Genomic DNA, 27,432 nt, shown 5'->3' on the forward strand with positions numbered 1-27,432 from the left:
TGTTCCTTTGTTATCTCTGCACATTATGGAACTGCTTCATTTTAATTCATTTGGTTTCTGTTTATTTCTTCTGTGGCAGTCCCAGGAGCTTGCATTCACTGGATTTCTGTTGGAGCATATGAATTGTTAGTTTTAAAGACTCACCGTTTCTTTCCGGTAGAATCGCAGCCCAGATTTAATATATCTCACCATTAATTAGAGATCAGTCCAAACCAAAGATGTCTGTTTGATCCCTCCCTCCCTCTGGAATCTTTTCTTGCCTGGGAAAAATTGCTCAGCACTGGCTGGAGGATTGACCATTGTGTTGTAGAGAAACTTTTGTGGCTTCCAAATGTGTTTCATTCTCCTCTGGAATTAAACCAAAAAATTCTTCTAACATCTGTGAACATTCTGCGTGTAAAGGGTTTCTCTCCTCCTCTCAAGTTCACTCTTGCCTATAAATCCATCCCACCAAGACCTCTATCAAACCCTGTATTTTTTTGTGTGAAAAGTTTTGGTTTCAGTAACACAAAGCTTTTATCATTTTGCCACTAACTTCCAAACTGCTGTACTGGCAAAAGTGGATATGGAGTGATGCAGATTTGCAGCCTCCCATTTCATTGTGTGTTAGCGATGTTAGACTAAAGAGAATGTTCTATTTTACTGCCTACTAATATTCAATATGCCAGTTTCTTATGTATATTGAAATGTGGGTGAGAAAAAGTTCTAAGTTTCATCTGGGGATAGAAGAACAAAAACCAACCAGTACAAAGTATTAGAACTTAGATTGGGATCTGGCCAATCAATCTCCTCCTTGTTTTATGGCTTTCAAGTAGATATTAGATTGGGAAAGGTAGAAAGGGAGCTGTACAACTGATGCAATGGGATGTTTTCAGTGTATGAGCCTTGAGCCAACAGTGTTATTCCATGGTACCTGTGTCAGATTGTTTCATAATTGTGGCTAACAGTCTTGATCTCCGGTAAGACGTCACTTTTGAGAAAAACTGAGGGGCATGCTAAGCAAACATTAGAGTTGTCTTTCTGTTTCCTTTTATCTTTGGCCTGCAGTGGTGGAGAGCCGAGGAGGGATCATGGACAGCATACAGAGATTTTCAAACCTGCCAACATATCTCCCTGCGAGCTATCACATCTGCAACGCTGATATTTTCTTCTTCCTCAAAGAAGCCAACCAGGATATCATGAGGAACTCCAGTTTGCAGTCTAGGGTGGATTCATTCTTTATATACAAAGCCAAACTGCCACCTGTCCTAAATGCCACGTACGGACCCTTTTCTGTTGAACAGGCTGTTCCCTTGGATCTCATGCTGACTTCTGCATCTTTTGGTTTCACAAATAAGTTCACTTTTAATTGGAAATTAAAATCTCACATAATCGACAGCTCAATCTATTCCAACAAACCTAAAATACAAACCTTATTCTATATTGCGGGGAAGGACTGGGATGACTATAATGCTGCAGAGAGTTTGCCTTGTGTGAAGATGTTTGCTTTCCTGGAGTCCAGAGAAGTTGTGGCCAGCTGTAGATTGACAGGTCATCTAGGATTATGTGTTGCAGAGCTGGAATTGTCTCCTAGCTGGTTCAGCTCCCCTTCACCCCTGGTTTCAGAGGAAACAGCCTCCCTGGAAGGCATTACTGTGGAGCTCTTCTATAAGATTTATACAGCAGATGGGGAATGTTCTCCAGAGGATGCAAAATGGGAAAACAATATCCATGCAAGTCAAGATAATGAACACAAGGCTTTATCAGCTATGGAGAGGATTGGTAGCATCATTGTTTACCCAAATCAAGACAAATTAAGACAGTCTTCACTGAGGCTAGATGAAAATGTCGTTATTCGCTTGCCACTCAACCCCGTCAGAGAAGGTGACGTTGTGACCTTTCATGTTTCCCTGGCTGATGACTCTCTAGCAGACCAGTTTGTATTAAGGTAAGGGAATTTTTAAAGTGCTGTATACTAAACAGTCTATGTATAGGGATAAATTTGTCAGGTGTAATTTCTTTGGTTATCTTCAGTGTTTTCCTGAGAGATTTCCTCTCCAACTGCGGAAAACTATAAATACTCTTGAATTATCTGTGTGGATGACATTTTTTGGAACATGGGAATTGATTTTAAAGTACGAGCTATAAATGTTTGTTTTTTTGTTTTAATTCTATTTGCTTCTAGTCATAATTCTGCCTCTTAAATTATGCCTCTGTAAGTCAGCCAGGGTAACTGCTGTGATCCATTTTGCTAGACAGTTCACAGGAGGTTTTTCTGTTTCTTTGGTGAAGCTTCCTCTCTTTTAATCAACCTTCTTATCATCTTTACAAAGGCCATGGGATATATCTTGCCCAGGTCATATGTTGTGAGGAACTATTTTGTTGCATTTTACAGAGGGGAGCGGACAGGTGAAAAAATGAGATGTGCCTCAGCTTGCATAGGAAGTCTTTGGCAGAGCCAAGATTTGGATCCAAACTTTGCAAGTTGTCTTAGGTTTTTCCATAAGACAGCCCATCCTGCTTCCTCAAAGTTTTGTTGTGTGGCCCATTTTTGTTTTAAGTTTTGAGACTTTCTGGTGACCTTTACTTGTGAATCTGCCTGTAATAGGAGAATTCAGGCATTTCTAACCACCCCGAGGGTTACTGCTGCATATTTGTTATGTCCTTAGCTGTCAGACTGTGGGTTCAGAGCTGCATACAGACCAAATTCAGAGAGAAATGTGAGCCAGACTGTGGGAATAAAAGGGCCAAAAGGTAATTGGAAAGTGTCATATGCTGTGAGAATGTGAGACACTTGGGAAAGAAGAAGTTGCAGCCCATACCAGCAAACCTCCAAACAGATTCGTGCCTTGCTTCTAACTTTTTGATCTGAGAACTGTGGGAGCAGAACATGACAGAAGTGCACTTTGGGGACAGATGTTGAGAAAACAGACAGCAAACCTTATGCAGCACTTTCAAATCATTCAACATTTGTGAAGTAGCACATGCATATTAATAAACTTCCAGATTGCTGTGTGAATCAGGACAAGTGGTTCATAGTGCAGTGCACAGGCAGAGAGAAAGAAATGGTGCGCAATATCCCAAGCACTTCCATCTACTCAGGGTAGGGGGGAAAACGCACGAGAAATATCATAGGGTTTAACTAAACTTTTAAAGGTTTGTGTCAGGAAGGGTCTTCCTATAAACCCAATTTATTCTTGCCTTTAACTGGCTTTACTGGTTGTTTGTTTGGTTTTTTTCGTTAAATGTGGTTTTGGCCGGTATTCATTGTCAGTATATGACCAGCCTCACGGAGCAGTCAGGTTTTGGCAGTTGTGTATTGATCCTCAGTGCTATAGCAGAGAGATTATGGAATTTGCCTAAGGCTCTGCAAGGATTTAACATCAGCTCTTAATTCTCATCTTTTTGTTCTCTTCGCCACACCACCGATAAAATTCCCTAGGTATTAGAGACAACCTAAGTTTAGGATGTTTTCTTTCCATTGGAATTTCTACAGTAACATTTACCTTGTAACGAGCAGTGCAAGAGTAGAGTTTTGATATTTCTGCTGGCCAGGAAAGCACCAAAAACTTGCAGAGACAGTTTTGAAATGCCGTCTTTAAAAAGAAAAATGGTTTCTGGAAGCACTGAACACAGTAACAAGCCTGGGATTTCAAGAAGCAGAAGCTGAGGGAGTTGAGACCCTCCAAAGTGGGGAGCCTCAGGATGAGCTACAAGAGCCTGGCTACTGCTGAGACACTTGTCTTCTTCCACAGGCCCCTTTGACTTACATGTCTCCAGCTGTCAGGTGGGAGTCACTTTGCAGCACTCCTGACACACGGAGTGTGTATCTCTGTGCTCCCAAGCTGCTGGGAAGGCAGTCAGGTTTCCATGGGCATTTCCTTCTTTGAAAAGTGTATGGAATGGTTCATTGCCAGGAGGTGTTTCTGTTGCAATATATCAGCATGTTTTACATGCCCAGAAATACTTCCTTGGAAAATTCACTGTTGGTTCTATGTAGTCTAGCCTGTCTGGTCTTTTATTTGGCTTTGTTTGCATTGTGCTTTTCATCAGAGATACTGCAAGTATTTTTATTTAACCTTCAGTTGAATGCTGAAAGTAAGAGGCAAAATGCAATTCTGCTGATGGCTCACCTGTCCTTCAGGATGGAGAGAGCACCAGCGACCGTTGCTATGATTATTTCAAATGACATACATGGGGCCCATGGAGAGATTATTCAGCTGAAGTTTACATAGTAGGCAGGGAATTATGCCGAGGGAAATACAATCACTGTAGCGCCTGCATCTAATTTATGCAGTTTCCCTCACAGACTTTCCCTGTTTTTCAGCTCAATGCTAATGTCTGTAGAATTTCTGTGTGTTATAGCCAGAGAAAAATGCGCTGAAGAGAATGCTTGCCTTGGGAAATACATTTTTGCCTAATGTAACTGATTGTTTTTAATCATATCTGTTATAAGTGTAGTGGGGGTGAATTGCAGTCTGGCTCATATGAGATGATAGATCAAAATCAAGTCATTCTCAACACAGTGTTTGATGCCAACCTTGAGCTCTGACAGTATGCAAAAGAACAGATATGCTCAATTTTATGCACCTCTTTACTATTTCATGCTGTGTTGTGCAGTATTTTATTTTATGTTGGATTTTGTTCTAGCAAAACGGAATTCAGTTCTCATCTAAGAGCAGGTTCTTCCTCGTTTTGGTAAAATTTGGGATTCTTAACCAAGCTTGGAAACTGAAAAGCAATTGGAAACAGTTTCTTGATTCAACAGTGTGCTGTGTTGAAAGATACTTGTTAAACCTCCATCCTTCCAGTAATGTTGCTTACAGGGTGATGCTTCACATTATATGTGAAGCTCCAGCTATCACTTCCAGTCCCTTTTCATCAGTCATATTGCTCACTTTGTTGACAGATAATCTATGCATGTGTGCAATGAAATTCTTATGACACTGGAGATTAATTTGTGGCCTTGCTGGTCTGGTCTGTACTGTAAAATTTACCATCTGTGAACATAAATTTTGCCCATTATGTTAGGTGGCTTGCCACTAAACATAGTTTAACCATAAAAATAGGTGAAATGGGCTATGTTGTCATGGTTAAACTTTTTTACGGGGTACCTATTAAAAAAAAAAAAAAAAAAGAAAGAAAAGAAAAATTAAGCACAGCTTTGAGATTCCAGCAGGACTAATACATGCATCAGTGTCACAAATTTTCAGGCACTTTTTATCTTTTGATGCACAGGAGTATCTCTGTTACCTCCTTTACTGACAAACTTAGAAGAAACATGGTAAAGGAGAAAAGATAGAAATCATGATTAAAGAAGGGGCAGCACCAACTTTTGTGCTATTTACTAAACAAAAGTCTCCTGATGTGCATGGAGGAGTTGTAAAAGAGACAGGAGAAAATAATTCTTGCTTAACTGGAATGATGGAAATCTCATCTAATAGCACTGGGAATGGCTTGCATTTCTTTTGTGCTGTATGTTATTATTTAATTCCATCTTGAGACTAACAGGGTGTATTTAAAAGAAAAATGGGAGTAATTTTGTACAGCAAGAAAACGTTTAATGGAATAAATGGACAGTCACCCCTTGGTTGTAGGAAAGAAACTAGGGACACTCACTTTATAAATAAATGGCAGAGTCTTGTCCCGTTTTCCAAGTCTCCCCATTGAAACCGTCAGTGAGGATGTGCTGGTAATGAAGGCTGAGCACTAATAGCAATTTGTCGAGTCACAGACAAAAAGTGGGTTTGTCAGCATTCGTTACACGTCCCTAACATGAACGACCCATCCTCCTTTTATGCCCGATCAGAATAGAAACAGAGATTGGAGATATTCCAGGAATAATAGTAAGGGGCTGAAATCAGGTAATGAATCACACGCTAGAAAAATGAAAGCAGCTGTGGTCAGGATGCGGTCCTCTGTCTGGAGGGGAATGGCGGGACTGTGCAAAGAAACCTCACTGTTGTTCGGTGCCTAGGCAACCTCAGGGAAAAAGATTATCCGCTCCTCTCTGCCATGCTCCACATATTGCAGGGCAAAGATTACTTCTTGATTTTTGGATGAACCAGTACAAGGTGTAATACATGCCGGTTGGCTTTTGCTGATTATTCTCACTAGGAAAAATTATATTAAGGATTTATATTAATAAACATATATCCATATGGAGGAGGTTATGTCTCCTGCTAAGGAATAAAAATAGCACAGGCCATTAAAACTGACTTACAAGGCTTCTGCGTTAATAATGAAAGATCTGTAGAAGTCTGAGCAGTCGTCTAGAAGGCCAGAAAAAGATCATTAAGAGGATGTCTCCTGCCAATAGCTGCCAAGAGCAAACAAGGGAAAGAAAACAGAAGGTTTTAGATTTGGAAATGCATAGAAAATCAGAGCATGCAGGCTCTGGGGAATGCAGCTTGGCTGTGTGCGAGGAGAAGGCTCCATGTGGCCTTCATTGCTTGTAACCAAGCTGGTATGAATGGGGAAGCATGGCAGGATTATTACTGATGAGAGAAATAAATGATTAACTGAAGCATCATTTTAGGGAGAAAATTCAGCAGAATTGTTGAGAAAGGGGAAAAAATACACTTCTGAAATTAATAAAATGCTAGTTCAGTTTTAGAAATAATTACGGAATTAAAGCATTACTGGCAACTTGGGAATATTTTGTTTTTACCCAAAGATTTTAATAAACCCAGAATGAACGTTTAAATTCATTATTTCTCTCTTTTCTCTGAATGTACATTGGACTAACTGTAAAATATGAAATAGTAATATGTAATATTAATAAAAAATATCAAGCACTGCCAAGTCTGGAAGTGCCAGAGGTGTCTGTGCAACCTTAACTCAGCCCATGTATGTATTGTGACATGTCTCTCAAAGACAAATTCACACTATTTTTCCCCAGATCTCCTGCTTCATTTGATGCATATATTGTGTTCCGCTGTTTTGTCCTCTTTTTGTCACTGAATAGTAAAGGGAGTAACATCTTTTCAGGACACTCCTGCGAAGCCTGGGGGAGCTGTCACCAGAATTTTTTTTAGCTTGGATAAACCATTTCTATAAATTCTCTTTCAGAAAGGGTTGAACCGTTCTTTTACTTTTCTTATTTCTATTTGAGACAGGCACGTGGCCCAGAAAAAGTGGCTTCAGCTGATGAAAGCCTGGCGTGATGGTATGGAGTTTTAAATTTCACAAAGATGTAGTATGAAGTAGTTAGACGTGAATCTCTGTTGACTGAACTGCAAAAGGCATCCTCCCTGGGTACCTGCAGGCAGTACATGGCTGTGCTGCACCCACATGCATGAACCAACCTACCCTAGAAATAGTCATACCACACTGCCAGGTTTTCTCTCCTTTTCATGTGATTTAAGATAACCTTCTCTGCCCTAGCTATGCCAGAGAGGGAGGAGAAGAGGAACCACCTCCTCTTACTGTCTTAAAACCAGCTAAAAACAACAAAAAAATAAGCTCCTTCCTAGAGCTCAAGCAGTCCTAAAAGCTTAAAAACCGATGGATATCTGACAGTGAATAAATGACCCAGTGAATCCTGAAAGACCCCGCAAGACTACAGTCAATAAAGCTTTTTAATGGAATTTTAGATAAAGGTCAACTATCTGCTACAATAATCAGCCATCCACGATCACTCTTCACAGGAATAAAACAGGCAGAGCAGCAGCCCCACGCGTCAGCAAGAAGCTCTTGTTAGTTGTTGGATATTGGCTTTGAAGCACTTCCAGACGGGATCGCAGCATTGTGGTGATAAAATACTATTTTTTTATTGAGACATTTTCTGATGCTGACTTCTGTTGGCCTGCAAAGGGAGTCCTGAATGTGCCGCCTTGTCCAGACACACAGCTGCTCGTTACTGTGGCGTTACTACGGTGTTATTAAGGTAAAGGAGGATGAGACAGTGATGGGAGGCTGTGGTGCTGCTGAGTTTGGGTGACTGTGGCAAGTGTCCGCACTGTCTGCCCTTTCTGTCACCTTCTGCAGCCCTGGCTTTGGGGTGCTTCTTTCTCCCATGGGAGCTGGGAAATGTTCGTAACAGCTGGAGGGGAAGGGTTGATGAAAATGCAGAGTTAGATTTCTAGGATTAGAAATACTTAGCTTGCATGTGTGTTTCACCAGTGTTTTTCACTGAGAAGGTGAATAGTTTGACTGCTAGTGATTTTTAATTTTGACAGTTGGGAGTATTTCATGTGGTGGAGGAACACAGTACAGCTGAAATGAAACTAAGACCCACTTCCCATTGGGAAAGGTGTTTGGTTTGCCTTGAAAGCATACTTTTTCTTCTATTTGAGTCCTGCCAGCAGCACAGCTATCTCATTTATCTGCCCATCTGCATCTATGAGCGCTAAGGGATGTGGTAATGTTATATAAATTAATTTGCTGTATCTCATATTCAGAACCATAAAGTGCAAAAAAAGAGTTAGTTGATTTTAAGTCAGTTGGTATGTGAGTAGGCATCTCATGTCTGCAGTGCTGTGTGTAACTGGTGGCAGTGCATCTTGTTTGACACATCAGATTGTTTTGCACGTGTGACAAATAAGGTTTATAAGAGGAGCCCCAACAACCTCCTGTCTGCCAGCGTGTTAGCAGACACTGCTATACTCTGCAAACACATATGACATGAACAGCGTTTCCTGTGGATTTGGAAGGTGCTGTCACACCATGTGACTTGACAGAAACTCAACCTTGTTGATGGTAATGGAAAGAGATTTTACATTTTTAAATGGTTCAGGTTCTACGGGCTTGTTCCTAGACTGATCCCTATCTCTGAAAGCTTCGACATGACAGCTCCTGCTAATTAACTTCAGGCAGCTCCTGCACAACTCAATGCTTGCTTTGGAGATGGGTGCGGGTCTGCAGAGCGCTGTCAGCAGTTTTGGCATGGTTGCACTGAGAGCAAGGTACGAGCTGTGGTTTAGAATGCCTGTGATGCAGAGCATGCCTGGGAACGAGCCAACTGGATTTTGGAGAAGACCATCACTAAAAGGGCACCCTTGGTTTGCTGCATCAGCTCAGACTCCTATGCAACATGAAGGTGTGCTGGCTAGTGATCCCTCTTGGATCAGGAGCTGCATCTAAGAGCTGCTGAAGGTTCAGCCTCTTCCAGTTTGCACAGGGCATTGCCACTGCTCTTCTCCAAACCTTTCTTTTGCTGGGGGCAATCCTGTCTGTACTTACTGCTTTGCAGGAAGGGGCAGATGATTTACCTCTGCTCTGATTAACCTTGGTGCATATATGAAATGGGAAAGGAAGGCCACCAAAGACAGAATTAGGAGTTGAGTTTTGCCTGTGAGCACCTGGGTCTGAGTTCACTTACCTCCATTAATGAATACAAAGCTGCCTTCAGGTGACAAAACTGCTTAAATATACAGTATCACAAAGGGTAATTTAAGGAAGACTTTTCTTTGGCATCTTGTACTCAGGTTGGAAGCACAAATCAGGAAAGGTTCCTGTCTTTGAGTGATCACTTCAAGTTTGGGGACATGCTGTGGCTTTTTGCAAACTGTGTGTCCTAGTGAGCCGAGTCCCTGGCTGGGAGCTTAAGGGGGGCGTGTCTTTGTTTTGGACAATATGCTGAGTGGTCCCTGCTTTGTGCTGCCAGACAATGGTGGCATTGATCAGCTTCTTGTAGGGCTCTTCATTAGCTGGCAGCGCAGTAAATCACATCCTTGTTTAAACAAGTCAGACACAACAGTGATTCGGTCGTTGATGCAGTTACTTCTAGTGTGTAATGAATAGTATTAAAAGAAAAGTATAAAAATATGTCTACTTTGAAATTTACTTTCTTCCTGAGATAAATGTTTTGGGCCATGTGTTGCTGTCATTTCATCCTGGTAAAAAATGGATTACTATCTCATGAAGCTGGCAAAGTATTGCTTTGAGTGAGCACATTGATCTGAAATTCTTCATGTTTCTGCTGATGCAACAGAGAGTTGCTTTTGTCCTTGTGTTTACCCATAAGTTTTTGCATGGTCTGATACAAGAAGGCCAGCATGACTGTTAGCTGACAGCTTTGTGGAGGGAGGACTTTCAGAAAGATCAGGAGACAGAATGTTGCAAGAAAGATTGTCAATACATCTTGTTTTGGGTGCTCCTCCTGCCCGCCATGCAATTTATATCAATAAAAGACTCATAAAGGAATAGCTCTGGACAAAGCAGAGCAGGGACCTGTGCTTTGTGTGAGGTATTTAATGCTTTAGATAGCTGCCGCGTGTGCCTTGGATGCTGTACTTAAGTCAGGGTATGAAAGAGAATATTAACAAAGTTACTGGATCCCAGATGAATCAAAAGAGCTGCAGGGGAAGAAAACAGTGACAAATGAGTCTGCCATCCTGAGGCACAGCAAATGGTGCTTACAGTTAAAGCTATTTCACTTCTTGCACTGTTTGGCCACCAGCCCTCCAATGCTGCGTGGGCAGTGGGGAGTGAGGCAGTACGAGGAAGGTGATGCCTCATGCTGGCAGAGCAGCAGAAAGCCCCCACGCAATGGGGCCAGTGTTGCTTCACATGGGGGGGACTGCAATGGGAACTCTTCTTGAGCTTCCCAGAGCCCAGGGAGCTGCTCGAGGGTGGTGGTGATCTTCTCTCATCTCCCCTCAGCTTTCAGTCTGCCACTTAAAAGCCCTCTACCCTGAGCAGTGCTGGGTGTCAGTGACCTGTGTGGAGGAGTGCTTCGTCCTGTGTTGAGAGTTACACAGAACTACATAAGAGGAAAACATTTTTAAAATGTATTCTCCTTAGGATCCCTGTGGAGATCCTGTGGATATTCCCAGCAGAGGAGGGATTGGTCAGAGCAACAGTATTTTCAGGGGTATCCCAATGTGGAGGGTGCTGTTGGGAGGGCCATATTCAAGCAGCCCCACAGATCTGTCACCCTTATCACTCTGAGCTACCAGGCATGGCTCCAGCAGGTCTCCCTCTGCTCCTACCCTGCTTTTGTTCAAGTTGCTCACTAGGACCAAAATATACCTTCCCCTCCCCGATACATCCTTTTCAAAATTTTCCTGCCAAGTGAACTTTCTTGGTTTCTTTTTTCTCACTGTGTGGCCCAAGCTTTTGTGGTATTAATGAAGGAGCCCTCAAATGCATTTTCGCTGAGTCTTCATCTTTAATTGTGCTGGTCCTAGAAGACAGCAAGGGGGAAAGGAAGAGAAGCAGAAGTGTGGCATAGGCAGTGCCTTGTTCATGGGCTTTCTAATCATCTGCTCAAGTTAATGAGGGTCTAGACAAGAAATGTGCCAAGGGGCCACAGGAAGCACACGTATGAGTGCTTTGATGCAGATCCCTAATGGAAGACGGTGATAAAATGCACCAATGATGCTTGGGGACAGTCTGAAAAGTTTGTCCCATCCTGGGAGGTGGCAGAGGGTGAGGGAGAAGCGGTAGCAGACTGTGAGAATCTGGACCAGGATCCAAACGCATTGTGAGTTTTGGGTTGTTTTGGAAGTGGGAGTTTGGCTGTGGCCCATCTCTAATTTAATTTGCCTGGCCAGAGTCTTCTCTCTCTTACACAGAAAAGAGGGGTGATTTAATTGACTTCCGTAGAGTTGCTTAGGATTTGTGCCAGTAAAACTATTTGAATTTAGTTGTGTGCAAGGCATGTGTGTGTGCACCAGTGTTCTGGCTTTGTATTTCTGGTAATTACTGGGAAATTTGTTAGGGGCAGTAGTAACCCTGGGTGGGTGGGTGGATAGGACACAGATGGATAGGGAATGGTCATGTTTTGGGTACTGTTTTTAATGACAAACAGTAACACTAGTAGTACAGTCTTAATTATGGCATTTCCTGCTGTTATCTCCATAATGTGGCTTAAGTACCTATGCTCTTCAGCTAAGATGACTTTTGACTCATTTGCCAAAGCTAATAACACTTTAAAAATAATTTAAACCTTTTCAGAAGTATTTCACTGATGCTCTTGGGACCAGTAGTCCTTTATTTGCTATGGAACAGATACAGAATGAATAGCAGTACTGTGGACTCCCTCTAACAGCGACCTTATGTGAGATGTAGTGATTACAACAATTAAATACTCTTCGCCAAGGCAACCAGGGCTTTATTTCAAACTGAAGTTAGATTTCCCACTCCCAGCCCCCCCCCCCCCCCCCCCCCCCCCCCCCCCCCCCGGAATCTCTTCTGCATGCATTATTAATTTTTCTTTGGAACATTTAGCCTGTACAAGTTGCATGAGCTCAAATTCAGTATTATTATTTATTAATTATTGCATTGAGGTAATGTCTAGGACATACTGCCTCAAGGGGTCAGAGAGCGCAGATTTCTCCCTTGGAGCCAGAAGCAGAACAAGGCCATAACCTTTCTCTCGAGGTGGGAGTTGAAGACTTAACAGCATTTCTAGAACAACTTGTGAAGAGTTTGCATTTGCTTTTTGCTTGACTTTGCAACCCATGCTAAGGAAGTTTGGGGCGGTTTGGTCCAGTGGATGCTTAGGCCAGTACAGTTTTGACCATACTCTTAAACTTCTTTACTAAAGTATTTGAAAAAACAGTAGGTCATGTCAGCTCAGGCTTTCTAAGTCCAACTATGTTGGGTGACTTGAACGCTGAACTTGTTGATGTGGCCCTTGCTTGGAGAGGGGAAGGTCAGTGATCAGAAATGATGGTTAAGATGGAATGTTTTCTTCAGCGATTTTGAAAGTTTAGCTTGGGATCGTTTTTCATTTTTTTTTTTTTTAAAAGAAATGTTAAAGAAGCGCTTATAACCCTTGCCTTGAATGTGTTACACTCTCATTTCAAGATTGAGTTTATTGTCTCTTTCTGCTGTTATATAAATAGCATCTTGATTTAATAATAAAATTATTCTGTTTAAATGTGTTGCTCTCCTAAGAAATCCACATTCATTATTCCTGGGATGACTGAAAGATCTACAGTAGTTTATAATCTGGTATCATTTCATTCTTCTTGGTATTATTCATCACCTTGTCATAAAACGTCAGGAGAACTTTGTTCAGCTTGCATGATTTGGGCTGAGAAAGCCATACTTTAATATTAATGTTTTTTAGGAAATTGAGTAGATCTCTTTGCATTCTAGGAACCATAAAATGGATGAGTGATGTCCTTTGACTAGACATTAGATGCTTACAGGGTGCTGAAGTTGAAGAATGATTGAAAGAAACATGCAGCTGTACCACCTTGGGAAGAAAAATGACCATACAGAGCAGGTCTGGTTCAGGTCAATATTTGGTTGTAGATGTCTGAAATCATGAGTACTGTAGAGGCTGGTATTTGTGGTTGATCGTTCTCCATGTTAGCGCTGAACTGCTGTCCTGGTGTGGCTGTGTCGATGGTAGCGTCTCGTTGGCAACATGAAGCCCAGGTCCCAATTATTTGGTCATTTGAAGATTCCGTGTTGCATTTCACAAGCCCCGAGGCAGTCAACCAGGATACTGGCTGGGTTTCAGCTTCAGTAATTACAACTCGCCAGTGCAGATTCTCTCTGCCTCTTAAATCACATCCGCTATTTTTCACTTCCTTTGCTAAACTGCTGTGTCCCCTGTGCTGTTGTTGATGATAATAGTTCTAATGCTTAGCCTATTTATGTAATGCTATTTTATCTGTAACTTCTCACGGTTATTTTACAAGAAACATCTGTCAGTACTTTAATTTTACAAATTACTATTTTTATCACTCACATTCCAGAGATGTACTTCAAATAGTAGATGCTTTCCAAAAGGAGGAAGGCAATGCCCCTTCTGCCCCCAAACTGTTATTTTTCAGTGAGGACTGTGGGGCTGAAGGCGATGTTCCTGCCCTTCCCTTTAGCTCTCTCACCAGGGCAGATGTATTTGGATGCCAAAAGACTACCTGACACGAGGCTGGTGAGTTTGGTGAGCAGGGAGGTGCCATCCTGTGTGTGCATACTATGCAGTGCCCCGAGCAGTGCTGCCTGGTCCCTTCCCTGGGGCTGTCCTTCCGCTGGCCCTGAGGGGCCCGGGCTTTTCCCAGCCCACCTGTATTCCCTGTATCCCCTGCATCCCGGGCCTCTGTGCAGAGGGGAGTCACGGTAACCGCACAGGCTCGGTCTGTGTGCAGGCCAGGAGAGGGCAGAGTGGACTTGTGTCTGGCTTGTGTCTGCAGCAGAAAATACAGGCAGAAGTCAACAGCAGGTCGGGAGGGGCGTAATTTTGGGCAAGAATTGGCTTGGTGCTGGCCCTGGTTCGGATGGGCGGGTACTTCACCGGCTGTGATCCCCCTGAATGGACTCAATGCATCACCTCAAAAATGCCTCCATTGGGGGAGATTTAGCAACTTCACCCCGTGGTGCAAGCCCTCTGCAAAGGGCCAGAGACCCAGCAGCGTGGAAGGCTCCCTCAGGAATTCCTTCTTATTGAGGAGAGGCAGGTCCCTGCTGGGGTGTCCTCCACTCGTCCTGGGAGAAGCTGGGCAGGAGACATGCATGTGTGCTGATGTATGCAGTCTTACTACCTGAAATTGAAATGCAACGTGGGTTTTAAATGTTTTTCTTTTATTTTTTTTCCTCCCTTCCTTAAACGATTTCTGAAAGCTGTGCATTTTCTTTTTATGAATGCCTTTTGTGTGCTAGACATCGCAGTGCGCTTAATAAAGCAAACTTCTCCGCTGGTTTTGGGTTAAGAAGCTGTAAGTGAGCTTGTCTCTTCACAGAGCAACTTTCTTTTTGGACTTGAAAAACAATGGAAATGTAGTTAATGTTCAGCCTGACAGTCTTAGCAAACATATTAAGGGCTTCATTTAATAAAATCATATTTCACTTTAATAGACAAGAAGCAGAAAAGAGTTGAGTCCTTTTTAATGAATAAAGTCCTTAGTAAGGGACTTGCAATCTTTCTTTATGTGAGGCTTATTCTCAGGGTTTTTTTTATTTATTTTAGGAGCCAGGAGGATTTAGTGCAGCATTTTCTAAATTGAAACAGAATGGAAAGGAAAATGTGTCTTAATGTTAAACAGACATGAAGCAAAAATGTTTGTTTTTTTTTTCAAAAGAAAAGTTAAACATTTGCAAGAAAAATGTTCTTCACAGAAATTTCAGTTCTGTTAAAAACACATTTACTGTCAGAAAATAATGGTGCTGGATGAGCTCTAATAATAAGCCAATTCTTGTGTACCATGGGAGTGGACTTTTTCAGTCTTTCGTTGTAAGTCTTGCTGGAAGGGCTGCCACTGGGCTACAAGAGCACAGATATTTTCACACTGGGATTTGTGTCTACTTGAATTATGTGAATAACTCCATTGAAGTACAACTGGGAAAAAATTAATCATGTGACTTATTATGAAAATGGTGCTTTTTACTCCATTCAATGATGTTTGAGCAGCTCCATGTATTTTTCTCTCAGAGTTTTTTTTTTTAAAATTCTTTTTTCTTAAATACTCTCTCTGCACAGTGCTGTGATTGTACCACGCACAGACCATGCAACAGGCAAACTCCTGATTTCTGGGTAACCAGACTGCTGCAGCTAACGAATAACATTAATGGGCTGGGTGTGAGCTGCTTTCCCAGCGTGCTGGGGTTCCATAGCACTCTTTCATTGATCCAATTTGTTGAGATCAGCAGGTGCACCAAAGTATGCAAATTTAAAATTTGTTTTGAGGAGAATTGAGTGGCATTTTTCCCTGAAATGAGCTATTTCTCTGAACATCGCTGCCAGCTAGCTTGCTTGGGAGAATATTTGCAGAAATGGAATGCAAAAGTGGTGCAGATGCAGCCAGATTGAATACATATACAGATTTAAAAGGCTTGGCTTCTTTTTAGGCTTGAAAACTCTTTGGGGGGAGGACTGTCACTTTGTGTAGATTCATAGCATCTTACATAATAGGGCCCTAAACATATTGGCCTACGAGTGCCACTGTAGTCTGATGGGTTTAATAAAGGTGACGGTGACAACGCTGGTCCCACCCAGCTTTTAGACCTGCAGGTTTCTAAGATGGTGCAGGTACCTTTTATACTCTCCGGTCCACAGTCAGTCATGCTTGATAACGGTGTGAAATTGGATTTGTCAACTAGTAATCCCTCAGTGATCGATAATTAGTTGTAATTATGCGCTATTTAAGTGCTATGGAGACAAAATTGAAGTTTGCGGCCGGAGTAGGAAATGAAGAATGGCAGGTACACCAAGCCATTTGGTGTAAGAGAAATTCATTTAAAGAACTGAATTTGCACAAAGAATGGTGAGTTAAACTGCCTTCTGTAGCCAGGCTATGTCACACAGCTGCAGGGGTAGTAGTATTTGGGCTAAGCAGGCTAATGTAGTCCTTAGTGAGTTTGCTAGCCATAGAGCATCATAACTTGGACAACAAGGAGGTTTGCTTTTTATTTATAGTCTCCCAAAAATATGCCCAGTGTCAAATGTCATGAACAAGCCATTGTGTATGAGGAAGTATCCTTTGAACTTCTACTGTGTTTATAATCAAAGATCCTTCCCCTGCCCTGGCTTAAATCTTTGCCCAAATATATGTAGTAGGAGAAACTGGAGTCACTGCTTGAATATTCACCCATGGGACTATGCCATCCTTTTGCACTTTCTATGAAAAGGTGCAAGCCTAGACATGTGGTTTGGTTTCAGATGGAGGAAGAAAGGTCTTTGTTCATTTCTCTTTGCTTGCTTCTCTGCTCAAAAGAGCACAACAGACCAGGTTTCCAGATGGACCAGAGATGTTGTTCCAGCTCTTTCTGTGGAGGCTCTGAAAATCCAGTTGTGTGTGTCCTGGGATTACTGTACAGACTTTGCAGTTGAATCTGCTGCTAGTAATTCTTTCAGTTAAGGAGCCAGAGAGGTCTTTGTTTCTTTATCTGTATACCCATGTGTGGTTTCCACTACTCACATCTCTGATTGTCATTCTCTAAATAGGCATGCAAAATGAAACTGTTTAACTGCAGGAGGTGGGAGTGAAATAGCTGGAGTAGACCTATTACCCAGTGGTATGTGAGAAAGAGCCAGCAAAATTTATGGTTTCTGAAGGACCAGTGTATTTTTAAGCTTCTTATATTCCTACACTTCACAGCCAAGATTAGCAGATTGTTGACAGCTCCATGATGTATTTGCTGTCACCTGGCTGGAGTCCGAAGCAAGTGATAAATTTTTAGTTTGAATGTGCTTGTGTGACATGCAATGACAGATATATTTTCGTTACTACAAGTATGTAGCATGTCCTATGGTTGGGGATTTTGGTGCTATTCTTGGTGTGGCCTTGAGTGATTTGCTCACTTTCCTTGTGGTTTTGTTTCACTATCCAAGGGAAGATGGAGAAAATGACACATTCCTCATTTGCTATGACGGCTCATTCTTTTTCTGTGATGTTGGAGGCTGACACAGGCTCATACCATTTTCATTGAGTTCAGTAAAGACTGTCTGCTGGCAGGAGGCAGCAAGCGCTCTACAGAAAAGAATCCAACACTTCTAGTTGCTGAATGTCTAGATTCTTAGGTATATGTCACATGAACTTGCATTCAAAAACTTAGAGTGTTTTTGGAGTAATAATAATAATGTTAATAATAAATAATACTAAAAATATAAATATAGTAAGAGTACTATATTCTGGGAAGATTCCTGTCCCAGAATACTCATTCAATATGGGAGAAAGGACAATGTGAATCTATTTTGTCTTCATGTGACTGTGAACACCTAGAGGAGCTGAATTTGCAGATTTTGGTATGCGGGTAAAACCATTGCTATATATTGGAGAACTCTATTCGAATGAAGAAGATAAATGATAGTTTATTTGATTCCCTTATCTTTATAGTTTCTGGTGTCTGAATTTATCTCAACAAAGTAAGATCTGTCTTCCCCAGGCCTTTTAAAAGGTCTTACATATATCAGCATTAATAGGATGTAGCTATGTTGAAGCTGGTTCTGCTGCTTGAGAAAAATTGGAGTCAGGTGAACTGGCTTTGCTTGCAGTGGAAGGAGGAAGAGAAGTACAGTGTTACTCCAAATCAGGGGCTCCAATTTTTTGGGGGAGCTGGAGCTAACTACGGACTGCGCTGGTGATGTTTGTCTTCTGTGGCAGATCAGTGATGGAAATGGTGACACAAACAATGTTCAAAACCACTGCAAAGTTTGGTTGAGAACTGGGAGGTCTGTTTAGGTCTAGAAATTGTCTATCAGTTGTAAGAGAAGCTTTTATCAGCTTGGAAAACAGGAAGTTTGAAAAGCAAGTAATTATTTCATTCCCTGGAATAGGAGCACTGAATTTTCTCACTGAAGACTATTCAGAAATGTATGCACACTACTTCATTTCTTCACCTGGAGGATAAAAGCAGCGGTTTCCAAACCAGGTAATACATGTCAGTTTGACGTGACTCCTTGGAGGAAGCAAACAAAGAAAAGACATTCTCTGAGAAGGCTGCTGAGTCTGCTGGGGAGGAGAATGGACAGAAGTGCAACACTGCGGCACAAAGGCATTTGGAAGGAATTCTACTTGTGCATGCAGCACGAGTACTTGGACCTGATGATCTTAAGGGTCTTCTGCAGTCTTCTGTGATTCTATGACTGTGCGAAGCCAGGAAGCTGTCCCTTCCCTTCAGTCCCATGGTGAAGGAGGACCTGCTCTGGAGGGTATACTAGCATATGTGTGGGAAATGGACTCACGCAGGGCCCCATTAGCTTGTGCTGTCTGCTTTCTGTGGCTGGCATGCTGTGGGGGAGCTTGGCAAAAGTTCACTTTGGTGGAAAACAGTGCTCTGTAAGGGGATTTTACAGTACATGCACATGCGGACTCCCCAGATCAGGCCTGATTAATGGATTTGGCCAGAAAACTGAAGGGAGTAGCCAGTTTGGGAAGTGGCACTGCTGTCTGTGTGAGTCTCCCCAAGAGCTCAGAGCATCTGTGCCCTTCAAACTGCCAAGGAGGGAGCAGCAGCGATCTTATGAAGTAGGTAAAATAAGAAGCTATGCTTATACGGTAGGTACATGTGTAAAAGACCAAAGCCCCCACCTCTGCTGCATTGTGTATTTGTACTGTTCTGGAGAAAGGTGCAAATTGTATCTGAAAATGGGTCTTTCTGAATTTGAGAGCAGTTTAATGATAGAGCTTAGAAAACAAAAAAACCTGAATATGTGTAAGTAAAATGCATACTTTAAACTTCATGTTATATGGGTTTAGTTTTCCTAGACAGTTTTCTGAGGTTTTAAACCCTGGACACTTCCATAGAGCAAGAGATTTGGTGCCAAAAGTCCATCGTGTTACAGGGCCTATGCCATTTTTATGTATTTTGGGGTGAAGAGTACAGGGATTGATAGATTACAGGGATTAATATTGTTTGAGTGTAAGTATGCAAGGCAAATATATTTGAAACAGAAGTAATATCCATGTCCATAAACCCTGTTTATTTTGAAACAGCTCAGTTTTTTATGTAAATGATTTTGCCTTTGTGTTACAAAAATGGAGTTGGAGAGTGATGCTGGGAAAACCAAAAGGGGATAGAGAAGCAGAATTAGCTTGGAGGTATGAATTCTGGGTGTTGTAGACTGAGAAGCATGAAGAGACAGGGAAGCTGGCTCTTTCCATATCAAGGAAATTTTTTGCTTTCATGCAGGCAGAGCAAGGAATTAAGCCTGGGCAAAAAGCCTGAGGGTTGTGTCTATTCAGCAGTACCTTGAGAGGTGCCACATGTGGAGCTGGCATCCTCTGTCTTGTTTTAGCGTAGCTGTGTTTCATGGGGGAGGCAAGTAGCAGATGTCCAGCCCAGAGGTACCTCTTGTTAGGTTTGATTCTGACTTCATGCAGAATCTCTTGCTGCCTGCTTCTTACTCAGCTACCAAAACATCCTTCTCCAACAAGGGTACAGACACTCTCCAAAGCACTTCCAAAACTCCGATGTGCTTAGACATCAAAAATGGAAGGTGTACCTCTCTTGCTACAGAGTTGTAGCGATCGCTTGCCTTAGGGGGTAGAGCATATGTACAGCAAATGGACACTTATATAACCCTATTAGCTTATACTGTATGACTTCAACTGTTGATTTGCCACAGGGAGTTGGAGAAGAAGAATTAGGTAACATAGATAGAAAGATGACATCCTCAAAATGAGCACTGCTCAGCATGTATTGTTGGCTGGCCTTGTGGTTCAGAGCCGATAAGCAAATTTGGCCTGAATCCTGTTGCAGCATTTTACGATGGCACCAGTATAGCAGAAGAACTGGCAATATCAGCAGAGGTGGACGCTGTGGATGTGATTCCTGCCATCCACTGCCTGCAGCTCTGACTGTAGGAGCCTGCTTCTCACTGGCAGAAACCTAGGGCCAAATTAATTGTGATTAATTTTGATTACAGACCATTCCCTTTGAAGTGACTCTTGAGATGAGCTTATCCCATGTGTACTTTAAATGGCAGGTTGCTCAGAAGTGCTTCAGCTAATGCATCCTCCAGGTTTATTTCAAATATCCTTTTTCTTTCTTTCAGCAACTGGTTCCTGGTACACATGCAGACATTTTACGTTAATTCCCTGCAGGGCTTCTATGCCATATTTTTAGGCTTTTGAGTGGCATTGTGGAAAACATGAAAGCATTATGGTAATGATCAGGGCCAATTCTTGTGTTCTTTATTCAGATATCCACTAGAGGAAAAAAAATCTGTGATGCTTAATCATGCAAAAATCCTACTAAGAACTCATTTAAAGGAGGGTTTGAGTGGGGATCTTAAGTTTTGGCCCATAGTGCATGATGGATTTTAACAACAGCTAGGTAGTGATTAGGTGGAAGAATCTAAGTATAAATGGTTGCAGTGCTGGAACAGAAAAGGAGTTAATTGTATTGTCCGTTCAACACCACAAGGAGTAGTTGCATATTATTACATTTAAAGAAGGGGAAAGTACAATGAATGCACATTTCAGCCAGTTCCTCCCACTGTTCTTTTCACTTGTTTGTGAGCATTCTGTGGGACTGACTGCAAGCTTTGTCTGGTCTAGCAGGAGCCTCTCGGCTGCCTAATAGCAGTGCAGAAGGTATGGCATTGCATCTTTTCTTATTTATTTACTAATAAAAAGGAGTGCTTACAGAAAGCTGTGCTTTGACCCAGGCTTTGCGAAAAGCCACCTGTGCTTCACTCCTTGAGGTCTTCTGAAAGCTCACCTGATGAGAAGCACTTCTCACCTCAAACAAGCTGCCAAATGCATTTGAAATGGAAAATTTCTGATTGAAATGGACATCTCGGAACTTCCAGCTGTTGGTGACTATGGCAAAACAATTGCAATGTTTGCAATGGCTTTGCAGAAGCTGCTTATCTAACAATCAGGACATCTTTTAAATATTTATTTGAAACTGGTTGCTTTTAAGTATTGAAGAGCACTGCTTTTTTTCCCCTCTTTGCCTAATTAAAACAGGGTGAAGGCGGCCAGGGATCCTGTTTACCCATGTCATGAATGCTGATGGTAAGTCATTTCAGGGCCTTAGAGAGGTCTCTGCAGAGAAGGAAAAGAATTTGGAAATGCTTAGGTTTATTTGAATGGTGTATCTTGAAGACCTTTCTAAACATCGAAAATTTCAGAGGAAGGATCAGGAGCAGAGGAAAACTCTGCAGAGGTGGTTTGGTTGTGGGGTTTTTTTCATTGATAGGCAGAGATTGAGAGCAGCAGGAAGGTGTCCATTGCATGGCAGGCAGTAAACCCTGAGGCTGGGGCTTTGGTCAAGGACTCAAACTTCAGTTGAGTTGGTTTTCCTTGTAATCTTTCCCCATTTTCAGCTAAGGTAGACACTGACATCCGGTTATGTTGCCTCCTGTGTCCTCTGTTCACCCTCAAGCTCTGTGGTTGGCTAGTTTGTACTTGGGGGACTTTTTGGTGGGTGGAAGGGGTGAAGGAGAGCTTTGCCCCTCCTTTGGTCTCTACCTTCTCTTCCACATCTTGTTCATGAGTCTCCAGCAAAGCTTTTTCTGACTCCACAACTGTATGTCTCAAATACAGGACTTTGTAGAAAAAGTATCGTGCAGCCATTGGGGTCTCTGCAGCCAGCTGCCGTGTCATGGGCTGATGGCAACTGGCAAGAGAGAGGCTGTTCATCTCTGTGTCCCCAGAAGTCCTGTGTGTAGGTGGAGAGGCTCTTTGGTGCAGAAAGTCCTCTGCCAACTAGGAACTGTGATTTTGAAAGTTATCCTTACAAGTCCTTCTGACAACTGTTCCTATTAGGGACTCAATCAGTAGAGCATTGTGAAGTCAGTCAAGTTTTCCCTTGTCATGCTATGAATGTATTAAGTGATGAAATGTCAGTCAAAAGCAAATTTGCACTTACTCCAGAAAGAAATCTGAATATATAACTATTCTAGTGGGTGAGCAGAGATTTTCACATTCCTTTTGCTGCATAATGGAAATCCTGAATATTTCAGCTGACCTCCAGCTAATGCAGTGGTAATCCTGCCATAACCAAGTTGTTTCTCATTTCTAACCATTTTCGTCCAAGTTTGAATCACAGTGTTTTTGTCTGGTTGGTCCTGCTTTGCAATTGAACAATTTAACCTAATAAAGGTCTTGACTTCCCTGTTGTATTTCCATGTACTCTGCAGAATTCTCTTCCTGGGCTGTAGAAGGTGATCAGGGATGAAAAAGGGTGCCTTCTGGCATCCAGCAAATCTCTTACTGTTTAAGCAAACTGCCTCTTGTCTCAAGTCACCTTGAAGAAAGTAGGGCCTTCAGTAAACAAAAGGGAAAATCTGCTTAGTACATTTTTGGGTTTGATTAAGACTGTAACTTCTAGTAGGCTCTGCCGCCTAATCTGCCTGATGTAGAAATGGATACCTTTTAAGAAGCTGCAGCCCAAAATTAATTTCTGCAAATGTATTTGCTTTTTGAAGAGACCCTGCTAAGGATTTGAAATCTGGAAATGCTGAGGCTGTCGGGAAGCTTGTCCAGTTCAGGAAGAAGGAACTGAGATGTAGCATGTGTTGGACGTGCGGTGGGATTCAGTATATTGGGATCAGCTGTAGCAGGCGGGCGTCGTGGCTGAGCTCATGCTGCTTTCCCTGCTGTGCACTGTGGGATCGTGCGCTTGGGTCGCAGGGTGGGCACGGAGCTGAAACTGCTTCTCTTCAACCTTCTTCAAGTCCTTTCCTGGCAGGGAGATGACAAACCCATTATCCTCTCCATGTTCTGAGGTCTTCTGGCTGCTGAGCCATCAATAATACATGCTGTTGTTTCCCAGACAAAGCTTTTCTGTTCTTTGTTTTTTGTAACATGTTTGCATTCATCGCTCCCACTTCAGCGTAGCATCGCCTGGCTGTGTGAGCCTTTCACAACACATCACCTTGCTCTGCAGTGCTCAACATCAACAGTGTCAAGAAGCAGCTCAAAGGTGTTGAGGTCTCCTCTTTGGCTTGTTGCAAGCCTGCACATCTTGAGATTTTCCCACAGTTTTGTTCATGCCAATGAAAACTTCCATGGAAGGAAGAATCTCAGGATTTGGCTTTATAACCTAAATGCAGCTGACTTTGCTACATAAATGCAGGGTGGTTTATGTAAGTGAGGGCTGCAGCATTGGCTCCTTTTAGGGGCTCTTCTCTCACTTGTTCGCCCTTCCCCTCCGCAGTGTATGATGCATTTGAGGCTGTCTGAGGCCATTTCCATAGTGTTGTGATTCATTAGTAATTGTGCTGCTTTAAATCTATTGTTTGTTTACTTTTCATAAAAATCCCCAGCTTTAAAACCTGCTTTTCAATTTTTATTTCATTCAAGTTTATATTGGTCTGCTGAAAACCCCCTAATAATCCTATGGACTTCTATAGTCTGTTAGCATCTGCTTCGTTATCCATTATATTTCAATACTTATTTATTCCAATGAAGGAATATCAATGTTGAAACATACTGCAGAAAGCTAAATGAACTGCCAGCAGTAAATAGCATTTTTGATCAATTTAATAATTTCTCTTTCTTTTTGCAAATCGATTGTAAATATGCCTCCATTTTTACAACTGTGATTGCTATTTGAAATTATTCTGCAAAGAGATTACTTGAATTGTTTCATACTAGGTGGCCTTGCAGGATTTCATCTGATCAGCTGTAAGCTTAGTTGGTTTGTGTTTTTTTTAAGTAACTTCTGTTTATGTAGTAAGCTTCGACTGGCAGCACGGGCTCTCCCGAGGCACTGGCTTCTGCGCTTTCTCTCTCTAGATCAGATTTTAACTTATTTGTAGGACTTAAATGAATATCAATGTCTATGCTGTTTTATTCCTAAATTTGATAAATTGCCAGCCTTTTATCCTTGTGTTTGTTTTAAGATTCAATTTCTTGGTCTGCATTCAGGTTGCAATTACTCTTTGCTCCAGTACCTTCTAACTGTTCTTAATGGGTATGACCTGCTATGTCCGTTTATTAGCCTGTTCTTTACAAAAACTCTTTAATATAATATAGCAGTCTCAGAAGAATGTACAATGTACAAAAGCCTGAAAACTCTTTCCTAAGGATTTCCTTCAAATTTCTTTTCCCCATAGAGCAGAGCTGACTTGTGCACAAGTTCTTAAGGTCAGCAAAATTGTTCCTTGTGAGATATTTAATGAAAATGAAATCTAAAATCAATGGTCATTTGCTGAGACAGCATCTTCCCATAAATTCAAGATTTGAACTCATTGGTACTTTGTGACTGACATCTTCTCATGATTTTCTTGGGGAATTCAAGGAGTCATAGCATACTTTCTCCCCTTATGCAATGCTTTACCTGGCTACGTAGAAGTAATCTTACATCAAGTGTCATGTTCAGCGTAAATCGAGAATGTGGAGGAGGCTGCACTTTTAAACCAGTGGCAGGAAATCACATTAAATTCAATGTAATTACATTGTTCTAGAAATGTGATTATGTGTTTCAACTAACCAGCCTCCCACTAAATTACTTCAGATCAGTCTCAATCTGTGGAATGAAATCTGCCTGATTTAGATGTAAAAAATGTAATAAATATGAAGCAGTACATTTTTGCATTTATATTTTATATTCACCTATGACTGTTTGTTACATTCTCCATATCTAGCCTTTCCCAATGCATATATGTCACCTGCTGCAGGTAGGGATAGTGAACCCAGACTTCCCTTATTATCATGATTTAGTCTTTGCAGCACCACGTGTATAACATTAGCTACTTAATTCCATGTAAAACTATGATCTTAACTTGGAGATTTTAACTGCAGGAATGTTCTGTAAAGAAAAAGGGTTTCCCCATGTGAAAATAAGATAAAATGTTCCCAGGAGTAAGTATGACCTTGATTGTAATGGTACTGCTGAGGTTTCACGATTCTAAAAAGTAAAAAAAAGGGATAATCTTGGTATTTCTGATAGATGAGCTTTAGGCTATAGCTTGAAGGCCCACTTTCTGAAGCCTTCTGCTATGCTGGCAGGCAAGTGTTATACCTGAAAATAGTTGTGCCTGAAGTTAATTGAGGATGATAGCTTGACAGGGGAAATTCAAATCAGGAGGGCAACACCACCAGGAAAGAATGGTGCACTTTCTCAACACTTAAAATCAAAGGAAGTCATCCATATATTTAGTGATTTTTTTTGGAATAAGGCCTGGTAATTTGAGCTTTTCATGAACAAATCGGATAATTTGTAGCCTAACGATCAGATTAGAAAGCAATCTCAGCCCCAGTAATGTACTGGCTTTGCTTTTAATATCCACAAACTATTGACATTAGTAATTGAGAATAAGGTTTTCTATCAGCAATTACTTGCACAGGAGATAGTGTCACTTTAATGCCTTGGTACTTGACTCTAGGGTAAGGTCAGATACAGTGACAGTAATTGCTGGAGGAAATAATTACAACCACAATCATGCAGACATTGACAAACAGCACCATTGCAGGAGACTGATCTGAAAGCTGAGCTTTAACTTGATGATAGTGTTGCAATTGGAAAACAATTGCTATTTGTAGGCACAAAATTGTGTCTACAAAAATACAAGGCCGTTTTTTTTTTGCTTTTGATTCTTCATCCCTTGGTTCTTCTGTATGAACAAGCAGAGTTACCCAGTCATCAGAGCAGGCTGTGTCTCTCAACCCTTTAGTCCCAACAGCATCTTCTGTGTGCAGAGCACCGTGAGGATAGGTGACTCTTTGAGGGTGTAGAGTTTGATTTATGAGTAAATCTTCTCCAACTGTCTCTTTAACTTAAGTATAAGATAACTTTAAGCCTCCCTCCCCCACCTCCTTTCCATACTAAGTCTCACTGAATGGGACTTCCCTTAGGTTTAATGAGTCTTTGAATATCTCAGCGGTACAATCAAAAGGACTCTGGAAATAAAGGTTTCGCAGCTATTGAAGCTGTTCAGATGTGCCGTGAAGATGAAATAGGGAGGAGCATAATTAATCTTTCTGTCTTTTTCAAGATGTGTTACGATCAGAACAGGTCATTTTCTCTAAAGAGCTGGGGAGGAGCTGGGGGGAAAAAGGGCTTGTCTCCAGGAATAAATCTCCTGGTCTGCAGGATTAGCCTCCTTAAATATGTCTGAAAGTGACTGCTGTAGCAGAACAAGGAACATTTATTCCACCTTGGTGCATTTTATAAACCATTTCAAATATAATTAAGCTTCCCCCTACCCTGAATTATTTCTGAGCATTGATAGGCACATGATGAGTGATACTATTTAATGAAAAATATTTTGTTTTTCACTGTTTTATCAGATTTGTCATGGCTTGGAAAATACATTTTCTGTTAGAGTCAACAAGAAGGCTGGGCTGATGAGGCTGCATACAGGGCCTTCTCTAGCCTTGATATCAAGCCTGGAGAGGCAAGCTGTCCTGGCTGTCCCCATCTGAGGAGAAATCTGCTCCTCTGGACACCCTGGGAGAGGAAGACTCCCGAGGGACAGTTTTTTCCCTTCCAGGCTCATGGAAGAAGAGCCACAAAGACACTTGTTTGACTTGTCCCCTTGAAGCAGGAGAGGAGTGGCTGCTGTTCTTCTGCTCAAGCATAACTAGTCATAATTAGTTTAGCCCTGGGTTATTGGTTCTTTGCTGTATTAAATCAGAAGAGTGTGTGTGTGTGTGTATGTGTGTGTGTTTCTCATAGTTAAGAATTCTGGTGGAAAACCACACTTGCACCATCCTCATTTAATCCACAGCCATTTTTTGGCCAGCCTCAGATTTACAAGCAGATGTTAAGCATCCTTAACACATGAAGATTATTTTGTCCTCAGATGCCAAGCTGTGAGACTGTCACATGGCATCACGGATCTGAGAGTACAGCATCCTGCCCCTTGTTAAAATGACTTAACAGCTGATTTCCTTTATTGAAGGTTTGGAATCCCCCTTAAGCACAGCAGATTCTCTTGCTGAATTAGATTGGTTTTTTGTGGTAAGAGCCCATATATCAGAATAATTTCAGTATTCACATCCTCTAAACAAGGCTCATTAATTGCAAATTCATGACTAACAGGGTTAGGGACTAGTTAGAATTGAAAAAGCAGAACAGGAATGGGAAGTGCTTAATGCTCAGTGGGATACAGTATCTCACTGTGAGTGTTTTTCACTGAAAACCACTGAATGTGTT

The 27,432-nt window shown here is 41.7% G+C and overlaps 1 protein-coding gene across 1 annotated transcript in view; it reads left to right on the top strand.

The window, feature by feature from the left end:
* TMEM132B (transmembrane protein 132B) overlaps positions 1-27,432 on the top strand; it is a 258,420-nt gene that overhangs the window by 68,313 nt on the left and 162,675 nt on the right. The window contains exon 2 of the mRNA XM_040611338.1: positions 1,048-1,927. Within this exon, the coding sequence (XP_040467272.1) occupies positions 1,048-1,927 (880 nt within the window). The remainder of the gene's footprint in view (positions 1-1,047; positions 1,928-27,432) is intronic.

The sequence above is a fragment of the Falco naumanni genome, chromosome 1, assembly GCF_017639655.2.
Source record: "Falco naumanni isolate bFalNau1 chromosome 1, bFalNau1.pat, whole genome shotgun sequence".
NCBI lineage: Eukaryota > Metazoa > Chordata > Aves > Falconiformes > Falconidae > Falco > Falco naumanni.